Source organism: Grosmannia clavigera (assembly GCF_000143105.1).
Source record: "Grosmannia clavigera kw1407 unplaced genomic scaffold GCSC_124, whole genome shotgun sequence".
In the NCBI taxonomy this organism is placed as follows: Eukaryota; Fungi; Ascomycota; class Sordariomycetes; order Ophiostomatales; family Ophiostomataceae; genus Leptographium; species Leptographium clavigerum.
The window spans coordinates 258,083-270,654 of NW_014040819.1; the positions used below are offsets into that span (position 1 = coordinate 258,083).

At 53.8% G+C, this 12,572-nt stretch overlaps 5 protein-coding genes across 5 annotated transcripts; 3 read left to right on the plus strand and 2 right to left on the minus strand.

Moving 5' to 3' along the window:
* Positions 1–368: 368 nt before the first annotated feature.
* Positions 369–2,454, plus strand: CMQ_1806 (fungal specific transcription factor domain containing protein; the record flags this gene model as incomplete). The annotated part of the gene is made up of 2 exons (XM_014319177.1): positions 369–1,004; positions 1,114–2,454. 2 exons carry the CDS (start codon positions 369–371, stop codon positions 2,452–2,454), a joined length of 1,977 nt encoding a protein of 658 aa, XP_014174652.1.
* A 541-nt stretch (positions 2,455–2,995) lies between these two features.
* On the plus strand, positions 2,996–3,907 carry CMQ_1790 (NmrA-like protein; the record flags this gene model as incomplete). Its single annotated transcript, XM_014319161.1, has 1 exon — positions 2,996–3,907. The coding sequence occupies one exon, from the start codon at positions 2,996–2,998 to the stop codon at positions 3,905–3,907; it is 912 nt and encodes a 303-aa protein (XP_014174636.1).
* Positions 3,908–4,050: 143 nt separating this feature from the next.
* Positions 4,051–5,244, minus strand: CMQ_1804 (alpha-ketoglutarate-dependent taurine dioxygenase; the record flags this gene model as incomplete). Its single annotated transcript, XM_014319175.1, has 5 exons — positions 4,051–4,440; positions 4,498–4,584; positions 4,641–4,701; positions 4,762–4,840; positions 5,184–5,244. The coding sequence occupies 5 exons, from the start codon at positions 5,242–5,244 to the stop codon at positions 4,051–4,053; spliced, it is 678 nt and encodes a 225-aa protein (XP_014174650.1).
* A 110-nt stretch (positions 5,245–5,354) lies between these two features.
* CMQ_1807 (major facilitator superfamily transporter allantoate) lies at positions 5,355–6,627 on the plus strand (the record flags this gene model as incomplete). The annotated part of the gene is made up of 3 exons (XM_014319178.1): positions 5,355–5,567; positions 5,619–5,814; positions 5,879–6,627. The coding sequence occupies 3 exons, from the start codon at positions 5,355–5,357 to the stop codon at positions 6,625–6,627; spliced, it is 1,158 nt and encodes a 385-aa protein (XP_014174653.1).
* Positions 6,628–8,431: 1,804 nt separating this feature from the next.
* Positions 8,432–9,950, minus strand: CMQ_1779 (major facilitator superfamily transporter; the record flags this gene model as incomplete). The annotated part of the gene is made up of 2 exons (XM_014319150.1): positions 8,432–8,690; positions 8,746–9,950. The coding sequence occupies 2 exons, from the start codon at positions 9,948–9,950 to the stop codon at positions 8,432–8,434; spliced, it is 1,464 nt and encodes a 487-aa protein (XP_014174625.1).
* Between the last annotated feature and the right edge of the window lie 2,622 nt (positions 9,951–12,572).

A 12,572-nucleotide genomic window follows, 5' to 3' on the forward strand; every position in this document is an offset into this window, starting at 1 on the left:
CTTCGCATGGTCGCTGGTGTCGCTCGCCTGTTGTGGTTATTGTGCTTATCATGCCTGTTCCCAACTGACATGTCAGATTCCTGGCATGAATAGGCTGCTCCACTGGCGTGCCTATGAGCGACGGACAGGCCTCGGCAGTCTTCGCCCACCCATTTTCAAGGCAGCTGCTAGAACTGGAACAGACTCTGACTTCGGCTCCGTGACCGATGATCGGCACTAGTACCAGCAGTTAGCAAATTAGAGCACCATCTACCGTCCGCTGTTCCCACTCACTCACTGATAAGACTGATGAAGTGCCCCATCTCCCGTCCCGTCAAGCTTTCCGCGACTTCTTCCACTTGACGGCTGTCCGTCTAGCTGCCGCCTTCATGGAGTCGTTGACTCTAGACCGTGCCGTTGTGCCCCTTGCTGTCGCCCCAACTGGCCGCTTCTATAAATCCCGCAAGTCGCGGCCCTGTGATGCTTGCCGCCGGCGTAAAATCGCCTGTGACATGCCTGCCGGGCCGCCCTGCCATCGTTGTCTGTGCAAGACGCAGTCGTGCACCTTTGAACACGGCCCCGGCCAGCGAAAACGGCCAACTCACGTCCGGCCAGCAGCTACGACAGTTCAGTCTCCGTTCCCATCTGCCAATCACAGGTCAGCTGTTACCATTGCCCCTTCTTTCATGTCCTCCTTGCCATCAGACCGGAAACTGACACCAGCCATGTGCAGCGATATCTGGTTGGACGATCCGACCTTCTTTTCTGGGCAGCTCGGAGGAGCCCTGGACTTGCCCGGCTCTTATGCAGACCCACCTGTCGGCCATCACAACGTCCTCGGGCCTGCACATGCTGCTCCCGGCCTAGACACGGCTTCCCAGCCGTCTGAGGAGCCCTCTGCCTCCGAAGGATCGCTCGAGTTTCTGCCCGGCGCCTTCAGCTTCTATGTCGGTCCTACAGGTGTTGCCGACGTGCACCTTCTCAACCGCGGTCCGTTTGGCCCGGGCGGTCTCGCACGTCCCGGCGTCAAGGGCCTTCAATACCGGCGCATGCAGCATCAACGTCAGCAGCATCGGCACACCCAGCGCTGTTCGTCGTCGTCGTCGTCGTCGCTGCCATCTCACAACACTGCAGCTCCAGCCAATCTTCGGACTGACGGACCACGCGCTGTTGGACAGAGCCGAGCCCAAGCCGGAAGCCGAGGCCACAGAGAGCGCATGGATGGCGCTGTGGAATATCCTGGACCCGCCCTCGGCCTGGAGCCTCATCCAGTTATACACACGCTTTGTCGACCCGTACTTCCCCATCTTATCGCGCCACCGGATGCCGCCAGGCCCGGATACGCTCAGTAACATGCCCCTGGCGCTGCTGACGGCCGTGTGTGCCACCGCGCTGCCGCTTGTCGTGTATGACCGCTCGTTGCTTGCACTGCTGCTGCGGCCACCGTCCAGCGAGCAGCTGTATCGGCTGTGCTGGATGAGAATCGAGCAGGAGCTTCACGCACCGTCACTCGGCACGCTGCAAGCCTGCCTGCTACTGCAGCAACGCCTTCCCACCAACCTGTACCTGAACGACACGGCCTTTACGTGGTCACTGATGGCTACGGCCGTGTCGGTTAAAAAGGGCCGCACAGCGCGTGAACAGCTGTATGCCTGGCGGGACCACCTGCCGGCTTCGCTGTGGTTTCGCCCGCGGCAGCAGGCCTGGCCACAGGCGCAAGTGACAATTCGCAGCACGCCTGCTGACGGAGCCATAAACAGCTTCGAAGGACGCTCTGCGTCTGGCGACGGCCGAGACCTGGACGGCTTAGAGGGTAGAAACCACAATAGCCGTGGACAGTCTGGCGGCTTTTCTCGGGTCGACAACAGCCAGCGGCTGGATGGAAACGCCTCGCTGTACCTGTCGTACATTGTGACGTACATGACACTATTCCGCGCCATGCTGCAGCCGCTAAATAGAGTTGAAGATGCAGATGCAGAGAGTCGTTCCAAAAACCAGTCTCAGGACCACCAAGAGCCCAGCACGCAGACTGTAATGCACGGGGCCCTGCAGTGCGTGCGTGAGTTTGTCGAGTTTGTCGAAACCCTGACGCCGACGCAGTGGAACGCCTTCTGGCACGGCTGGAGCCGAGCTAACTTTTCCATGGCCGGATCATTCACAACTCTGCCCGGCCCAGACGTTGCTGGAACAGTAGATTCGACAGGTTCTGCAGAGGCTATGGAAAACGCCGGTCGGCAAAGAACGAGCGCAAGGACCAAAGGCAGTATTGGTTCCGCTGCCAAGATGGATGTCACAACGACAGCACGCCCCGGCTTCGAGGCTGAATACTCCCAGCTGCTGGGCTGGGTCAAACGTTGGCGATGGGCATCCCGTGTGTCGGCCAACGGAGCAGGTGCAAAAGGACTGCCCAATCTGGGACTGCTGCGCGTAGAGCCATTTCTCGGCCAGTTTGGAGAGCTCGAGGAGATAATATGATGCTTTCTTTCTGGGCATCCGATCACACGGAAGGCAGGTGCGCGTAACTACACGCGTTGATAGCAGGAATGGGAAAGAGCTTCCGTCACATGATATTTCGTATGGATACACCGAGCATATAATCATCAACCCTGTAGTCCTTGGCCTGCTACCTCGTCGAATTGATATCTTTCAATACAACCTGCTTGCCCAACTTGCACAGCCATCCCGTGCCGCATTGTCACACATCGGAGAAGGCAATCGCGGACGAATATGGACGAATCTCGAGCCTGAAATCACGCTTGCGGCCAACTGGGCGATACTTGGGGATGTCCGTAGTGTTGGTTTGGATAGGATCGATTTAGCCAAGTACGTGTCGGTATCCCTTACAAGCTGCTCTTACGGTGACGTCCAATAAACTCACAGCTCCCAATCGGTACTTCAGCGACAGATCTCACTCTCCGCTCACATTCATCCCAGCGACCTTCAACCCACAGCTGTTATCTAATCTTTCACACCTCCGACTCACAGCTTGATCGTCACCATTTGTGTCATCTCAACCATGCCCGCACCATTCGTCGCAGTTGCAGGCGCCTCTGGCGGACTGGGCAAGCTTGTCACAGGTGCGTTGATACGACGAGGCGTGGCCGTCAAGGCCCTCGTGCGTCCTGGCACCGCCTCTTCGCGAACAGATGGCCTTCGCCAGGCCGGAGCGGCTGTTGTTCCTGTCAGCCTCACAGATGTGCCGAGTCTCACGCGGGAACTCGCAGGAGCAATATGCGTGGTGTCGACGCTCCAGGGGCTGAAAGAAGTCATTCACACCGTGCAGGGAAAGCTCCTCGACGCCTCGGTGGCCGCTGAGGTGCCGCGCTTCATCCCGTCGGATTTCTCACTGGACTTTACGAAGACGAGGCCGGGATCGAACCGGAACCTGGATTTGCGCCGCGAGTTCCACCAGACGCTGAACCAGTCGGGCATCAGCTGGACCAGCATTCTGAACGGCGGGTTCATGGACCTGATGGCGGGCGACTCTCCCATGATCGACCACAAGAAGCATAGGGTGCCGTACGTCGGCAGGCCGACGCAATTGCTTGATTTCACCACGATGGTGGACACAGCCGCCTACACTGCCGCTGTGGCCGCGGATGCGAACCCTGCTCCGAGCTTTCTCCGCATTGCCGGCGTCTCTGTCAGCGCACAGGACATTGCTGATGCGCAGACAGCGGTGCAGGGCGTGAAGTACAAGCCCTTTTGGATGGGTACGGTGGGGACCACGGCGTTTATGATCCGGGCCATGCGTCTGTTCGCCGTCGGGGGTGGCGGGAAGGATGTCTTTCCCGCATGGCAAGGCATGCAATACATGGTGAACATGATGTCCGGGGCTGGAAAACTCGAGCCGCTAGACAACGGCAGATACGCGGACCTGACATGGACCAGGTTGGAGGATTTTTTTGCTGCGGAGCGAAACAAGTGATAAGCGAGAAGTGGTCTTGTATTGCAGTACTTCTTATTGCACGGCAACTCAGCACAAGTTCAGCATGACGCGTTCCTCGTCGCGGCCGCACTCGCCGTCGTCCTCCTCGATTTTGCTCGGGATGGGCACGTTGGCCAACGGGGTCAGCCGGAAGGCATGGCGACGTTCGCCGGACTCGTAGTCCAGTGGTCCCAGACGACAATCGTGCCGGGCTCGTAGCGTACGCGGCAGGCAAAGTCCTGATCGCGGTTGATATGGTCGAAGAGAAAGCGTAGCAGCATGTCGGACTCCTCTTCGTCCCATCCTGTGATGCGTTGGGTGTAGGACGAGTTGACGAAAAGGGCCTTGCGGCCGGTGACGGGATGGACCGTAACGACGGGGTGGACGGCCTTGGTGATGGGGCGACGCAGGACGGCCAGGTCACCGTTGTCGCGGATCTCGCGCAAGATCGGGTTGGCCGTCGTGTGCAAAGCCGTGAGGCCCTCGAGGCGCTTGCGGAAGGACGGGGAGAGTTGGTCGTAGGCACGGTTCATCTGGGCTGTTAGCATCGGTGCAATAGCAGGACAGGGCCATGGGCATGAAAAGAATACACTGGAGATGATAGTGTCACCACCGGCTCCAGGAGGCGATTCGAGCATGCAGAAAAAGGTCAGACCAGGCGGCTGGGCCTCGGGTGACTTGCTGAGTCAGCAAACTGAGGCGGGCAGAGCAAACAGGTGCAGGTCGGACTCACCTGGTCGACGTGGAACTGGATTGGGCTCTTGCGGGCCCAAGACTTGCGCACACGAAGATCTCTGGTCGTATTGTCAGCGCATATTTCGAGAGGCTGAACGGGCAGGGAGATGCGCCCTCACTCGCGCGAGTCGTAGACGATGACGAACTCGACGGGGCCGTTTTTGGGATGCGGCATCCAGCCGTGCTTGTGGAGGGGGCCTGTGGACGTCAGGATCGAGAAGACGGCGAGACGTCGTGCGAGTCAACCAAAATAACACACCAAAGTATCTACTAATTAGCCGGACAGCACGCCGAGACAGGGCCGACACCTACGAGGCAATTTTCTTCTGGGCCTCAAAGCCGATATTGACAAAGTCCTGATTGCGGAAGACGAGACAGCCTCTCTCGGCACAGAGATATGCCATCTCGTCGAGGCCGGCATCAGTCAACTCGGACTGAAGGTCAGTAATGGCCTCAGTCTAGCCACGTCTATCATGCTCACGATCTGCACGCCCTGGATTTCGGTCCTGGAGAGGGAGTGCCCGAGAAGCAATCCACTCACGAAGGTAGTCGGGATACAAAGGAGCATTTGTCCTGGGCGATTCGGGGGCTTTTGCGATCATTTTGGAAGCTGCTGGCAACGGAGGACTGCTTCCCGGTCCCGTCACATACTGCCCAGCTTCATCATCGGCCCTCTCTGTTCCGATCTCCGACCCTCAACCGAACACTCGCCATGGGCTCTCCAGAGGTCATTGAGATCGCCAGAACACCCGATGGCACGCCCTTCGAGAAGGCCGTTAAGGCCGTCAAGACTGGCCACGCAGACGAGGTCGACTTTGCCGCCCAGATTATCGCAGACTACGCCGACCAGATCGGCGACAGCAGTTGGACGTCTGAGGAGGAGAAGGCGCTGATGCGCAAGGTCGATCTTCGCATCATCCCCATTGTGCGTCCATGTCCTTCACCATCGGCCGCCCTACCTCACTCACACATCTAGCTCTTCGCCTGTGCCACGCTCTCTGGTCTCGACAAAACGGCCATCTCGGCTGCCGCCATCTACAACATTAAGCGCGACCTCCATCTCGCCGGCGACCAGTACGCCTGGATTGGCTCGGCCCCCTTCTTCGGTGGCCTCCTCTTCATGGGCCCATCGGCCTACTGCCTGCAGCGGATGCCGGCCGTGATGTTTTTCTGTGCGATCCCCTCGCCCTTCAGATCCATCGTGTTGCTTTCCTCGTCCTCCTCTGACATCTACAGCGTTCAACGTCTTCTTCTGGGGCGTCACCGAGATGTGCATGGCTGCTTGCACCAGTTTCAGTAGCCCCTTTGTCTGCCGCTTCCTCCTCGGCGGCTTCGAGGCCCTCCTCATCCCAGCCGTCACCCTGATTGTCGGCATGTGGTACAATACCACCGAGGCTCCTCGCCGCAACAGCACCATACTCAACGTCATCGCCCCCATCATCAACGGTTTTCTCGACTGGGTGGTGGGCTATCATCATGGCTCCTTTCCTACCTGGAAGATCATCTTCTTGCTGGTCAGTGCCTTTACGGCCATTTGGGCTGCCGTCGTCTTCTTCCTGCTGCCGAACAATCCGCTCGACGCCTGCGGCTTCACTCTCCGCGAGAAGTACATCGTCATCAGGCGCAAGGCTGCCGATAACACCGGCATCGAGACCAAGAAGATCAAGAAGGAGCAGATCTGGGAGGCCATCATGGACCCCAAGACCTGGCTGATATGGATTGCCGTCGTCGCTCTGCAAGTCCCAAACGGCGGCCTGACCACCTTCAACACTCTCATCATAGAAGGACTTGGCTTCGATTCTCTGCAGACCTCGCTGCTGGCCATGCCACCCGGTGCCATGAGCACCCTGTCTGGCCTCGCCCTGTCCTTCATGGCCGCCTCCACCCGCCGGCGCAGTGCCGAGGTGCAGGACAACACGGCCGCCGACCAAGACTGGCTGGATCTGACGGATCTGCAGAACAAGTCGTTCAAGTATACCACGTAGACGGGCAACAACGACACTGATTCAAGTAGGTACACCGAAAAATAGATCATGTTTAACTGTAGTAGCAGCGCATCCAAGTGTGACAGAAGCTGTCAGTGAATCACGGTCACAGCGCAGCGTTCCTCTTGACAAACTCGGCCCACGTAACGGGTTTCGCATACAGCAGCGTCAGGCTAGGCTTGAGCCGAGGTAGTAGCCCGGAACCTCGATGGGAATATGGATGTCTTTAAACTCCCGACCCTTGGTGTCGTTAGTGAAGTAGCACAGCGATGAGAATATGATGTGAGACACGCCAACGTTCTTGGTCACATCGCGCATATTTTTGCCCTGTGAGTATTCCGTTTCATCATTGAGAGTCTCCCGGAAGTTAACGAGGGAAACGGCTTAGGTTCCGGCTGAGTTCGTGGCCAGAGGCTCGACTAAATTCAGGACGGCCCATCACTTACTTGTCTAGTGGTGTCTTAATGCCATCCAGGACAAGAAACATACGTGCACAGCTCGAACACCCTTCTTAGGAAGTTCTACAACGGGGTTTTTCTCTTACTGTCGCAGGTTATGCCGCGAATCTTATAAATCCTTGGAAATCACGGCACCCTTAAGGATGCTCTTGACGACAGAGCCGCCCCGGATTCCGGTCTTCAAAGATGGCAGTTTTAAGAATTATAGGGTAAGTTTACAATATAGTAGGTGTATAACTTGGCACAAGTCAAAACCATTCTAAGTTCGCTGAAAGGCCGTCCAAATAAGCTGTAGTTTAGATTTGCTATAGTATTCCTGGTTTTGATATATACTGCTTGGAAGATTTAAAGTGGCGACAAGAAGCGCCTTATATGATTACAACAGAGGAGAGTATCTAAATTCATTTTTTTTCTTTATATTGATATACTGCCCCCTTTTCTCCTCTCCGTTTTATGTTTATATTTATCTTACGTTTCAACTAAGTTTCTTTACCTAACTATAACTTCTCTATTTTGCTAAAGTAACTAGAAACCAGGCATACGTCATACTATTGCAAGACTAATAGCAGAAACATTTAATAAATGAAACGCTGAATATGAGTAATATTACATTAAGCACTGCTATCTTTTTTTATTTAACTTCGGCGTAGGCAAACTATACAATACGGCGCCTGCATGCTGCGGACTTGTAAGCTTTATACAGCTGCTTTTGTTGCCCTTTATCTGTTCTCTGTGTGCCGAATAAACCGTCTTCGGCCCAGCTTCCGGCCAAGTAAAAATCATTTGTTCCAACGAGGCACAGCTAGCTTAGAAGCTCTTGCTAAAGAGTCAGGTCATTCTCTCATTCTTCTCCGTGCCTGCCGCGCTCAAGCAATGCTGCCGCCGGTCCACTCCGTATCAATAAGTGCGATTTGGGGCGATGGAACGGCTTCTTGAGGTGGTGTTTGAGGGGAGGGGGGGTTTCGCTGCTTTAATAGATTATAAATCATACTCTGTTACGTGCTGATGGAAAGAGACAGAAGACAGACATACCATTTCTTTCCCTTCTTCGTCGACTAGTTCTTGCCCAAGACTTTTTGATCGGCAGTTTTGCATACGTTGTGGTGGTTGAGACGGGAGTGGCCGAGAAAATGATGAGTGACGATGTGATTATGAATATAGCAGGTAAGAGTGTTGTTACGTTTTGTCACACAGTCCATTTGACGATCGCTGTATTGTAAGATGTATGTGTAGATTCCCCATTTCAGTATTCACCATTAGATCTATCATTCCAATGCTACATCTAAATAGTTCCGCGAGAGTCGCTCAAGGCCATGCTGCGAAATAAGCAAAAGGTCATTGAAGATTTAGCCGAGTATCACGTAGAGACTGGCTATTAACACCCCCAGTCCGGCCAGGCCTACCCCTGTGTAGCTTGCGGCCCGGTAACCCTTCAGCACGTCTTCTCCGTGATTTCCCACGTAAGCTTCCACGGTCCCGGCAATGCCCAGGCCGATGGAGACGGAATAGTTCACCACTGTATTGACCACGGATGCTGCTATTCCTTGGTGCTCTCGTGGCATAGAGTTGCTGAGGATCAACGTGCCTGACGGGAAGGACATATCCCTGATTGCATTAGAAAGACATAGATACGATGCTTTGAACGGCTGAGTGTACTCACATTCCCCACGGCGTGATGATACTGATGACAAATGCCTGTGCCCAGTAGTTCTGGCCGATCGGCAGGGTGGCTAGCAGTATTTGGCCCACAACAAAGGCGGTCATGGCACCCAGCATGATCAATGATGGACGGATGCGGGCCATAAGGAAGCCGGTGGCCAGAGATGCTAATGCACCAGACACAGTAGAGCCAGACCATTTGGCCGACACGAGCAGCGGAGAGTTGTGTTTAATGACCTCCATGATCTGGAAATAGTAGAACACCACGACGCCAAAGCTCGACCAGCCCGCCCCGATGCAGCCCAGCACCCAGCCAAGCTCCCTGGTGAAGAGTGCAGGCGGCAGCAGTGGCCGCGCGGCACGGCGCTCGATAAAGCCAAACAGGCCCAGGGGCAGGAAGCCGACGATGAGCAGCACGTAGATGTAGGGCACGTCCCAGCCGACGACGGGGCCCTGGTTCCAGGAGAAGTTGATCAAGATCAAGCCGGTAATGATGGCAGCCGAGCCGGCAAGGTCGAGCCGGCTGGCCCAGTGCAGTGAGCGGTCGATCTTAGGAGCCGGGCTCTTGGGGATGACGACGGTCCCCAGCACGGCCAGGCCGAAACAGACGATGCCCATGATCCAGTAAGCCCAAGGCCACCACAGGCGCTCGGCCAGCAGCGACGACATGGCGGCACCCACGGAGTAGCCAGTCGGCGCGGCGGCCCCGAACAAACTAAATACCATGCTCTTTCGCGGGCCCGGTGCATACATGCGGCCGAGGAGGGCGACAGCATTGGGCATCAGCATGGCCGGACCGATACCCTGGAAGGCACGACAGCAGTCGAAGAAGATCTGGTTCGACCAGACGGAGAAGCCGGCCAGCAGCGACCAGAGCCCGAACCAGGCAAAACCCACGATGAAGAGCCGCCGGTGGCCAAAGTCGTCGCCCAGCCGCCCAGCAATCAGGATGAAGGTGCCGACAGTGAGGCTGTATGCAGAGGCGTACCAGCTCAGCTCGCCGGCCGTAGACACGTTGAAGCTTGCGCCGATGATGTGTAGAGGTTCAATGGCCATTGCGAGTGCGGCCTGCGTCATGAGCTGGGCCATGCAGATCGTGACGATCAGCAGGATCTCTCGGCCCAGCGGCTTTGGGTACGAGGACCCGGGAGGAGCTTCGGTCGAGTCGCTGGAGCCGCCAGAGTCGTCGGCCGGGGCCTTGTCCATTGTCGGCATCTTTGCAGGCTACTCTCGTCGATGGGGGCCGTTGGACAATCACGGAAGCTAAATCGACGCGCCGGCACGCCGCTTTAATCACGGACTTCATATCCGTATTTCCGACTTTCTAACCCGCCCCGACCCGATCTTTACGAGCTCAGTCAGCAGCCAACCCCCGTCGACAGTTGCCTTTTTCCACATAGATTCGTGTTCGGGATGACATCCGCTCAACAAACCGAAGCTCCTCTGGACTCTAGCTTGCCCGCCACAGGGACGCCGTTAAGCTACCCGTACCCAAGGCGTGGCCCGACCTCGCCGTCTTGGAAAAGGCGTTTAGACATTAAGTTTGTCCGGCGGCTGGCATCCAGCGAAACGGATGCAGACAACTCGAGATCGACAAGAATGTGGAAAAGATAACAACATTTAGATAAAACCAAACAGAGAGCCATTGATAGGCGCAAAATCTCGCATCATCTCAATGCTAGTTTCTCCACTGTCACAGAAGCTCGTCTCGATGCTTGCCAGTATCTTGTCGATCTATCTTTACGTCTCTAACACTGTGCGACCACTATCGTAAGGCTAAAGGAGGCTGTTACTAATCAACGTATCAAAAGTTATTCCATATCATTCGTATACAGTCGCACCATTGTTGCCAAAGGGTAAAAAACGTCAGACTTAAAAGTCCAAGATCGTTGCGTAGCGGCCAACGACGCTTACGTCTCCACCGTTCAAATTGCATTGCGGATGCTTAGCGGTGTCGAAAAGGCTAGACCAAAAGTGCGTGTGAATTTGTCGGGTCACGTGTGTGATCCGAGGAGGCCTGTTTCTAATCCCTTGCTAGTTGCAGAGGTCCCTCCCAAAAGAAAGGGCTCACCGCTTTTGAGGTGGGTATAGTACGCTTGAATTATTAACACTGTAATATTTACTACCGGGAATTGATAGAGCGGCGGACCCACGTGCCTTTTTTGGCGGTTACAGGCGGCAGAATACTGAAATCTACGTAATAGGCAAGCTGAATTTCCCGCAAAGCACTACTGTAAGGGTTGGTGTGCAATGTGTGGTCACGAAGGCTTTAAACGTGTTGGTACTGTTGTATTAAGACTTCAACTTAACGAACTATAGGAGACGGGTAGGCGAAGGCCTGCCAGCTAATTTATACGTGGCTGGAAGATGCAGTGTAGCGCAACCCCAGTGGGGCGTGGCACAGCTAAGTGGCTGTGCTTGTCCCGTGCAACGTGTCAAGATAGTTCGTTAAGTCCGTCGCTTAGTAAGCGACTGGTTGCCGAACCAGTGCGTAGGGACGCGTGTGTGGAATACCCTTACACTATCCTACCACACCTTACGTTTTAGGCTCTACAGTGCTTTTATTCAAAACTGGGGTACAATTGGTAGAACTCTTTGTCCTCATGAAGAGTTAATGAAAAGAAATGCTGGGTCTCTGTTGATTGGCGGTCTTCGAACTGTAGCTTACTGACTGGTAAGTGCAGTGTGTCCCTGAAACGTCCGATCTCACACATCTTAGCATGTACCTAGCATGCTATTCACTTGGGATACGGAATACTGTAACGAGTCTATATGCTCTCTATACCGCACCTTCAGTGAGTGCCTTAAGGAACACGAGAAGAGAAGAATCGTATAGCCTCAGAATATAGTTGCTAGGGCTTCAGACACGACCACCACCTGCACAGGCCTTCCTCGACACTCACACTAAAAGAGTAGGCTAGGATAACGACTTCCGACCCGTGTTGAGGACCCGGCTAAGGATCCTTCTAAGCTAATGCTTCCCTAAATCTTACTCTTAGGGCCTGCCTTACTTGTCGAAGAGAGCTACCTCCAGGACGGCGCGGTATATCATATTACAACATTCTCATTTAGGAGTCGAAGTCTTTGCTAGCCCGTTTTTCGCTAGGACAGCCCTCCTGTTAACGTGGCCTCTTTGCTTACACCAAGGATTAAATGGCCGTTTGCATCCCACGTATAAGAACCTTTTCTCTACCCTTTTATAGAAAACTTACTGTGTTTTTTTTACCATTTTTTTTTTTTAATCCTACTTGGCGGTAATATAGAGGGTAACAATTCTTTTATTTTTAACATCCGTTTGTTAATCAATTACTTTCAGAAAAAATTCAAAGCTAAACCGTTCCAAATTATATGATGATCTTTATGTTGTTAGGTTTCCACACGAATAAACAATTAAGGGGGGTTAGCGTTCTTTTTCAAAAAATCTAGGGAACCGGCTGTAAAAGGCTCTTATCTATACTGTTCTAACCCCAAGGGTATGGGCGGGTGCCTTTTTTTCCCAATAGCCCCTTTTAGAGACTTATTCTCGAATTTACCGAGTTACAACAAGTATATATAAAGAGTTGGTGCGTTTGAGGGAGAAAGCCCTTATACACCAATTAACGCCTATAACCTGCTTTAATATAACTGCCCTCCATAATAAAAAAAAACTCTATTATTCCATTGCCTATTTCAATGATGAATTCGTTTATCATTATGAACTATATTTTTTTTTTCTTAAAATTGTTTTTTAATTTTTCTTTTTATGTCTGGTTTATTAAACGTGATTTTTATTCACGAGAAAGTTACTTCATAAAAATAATATTATATTTTATATTTTTGACACCTCAC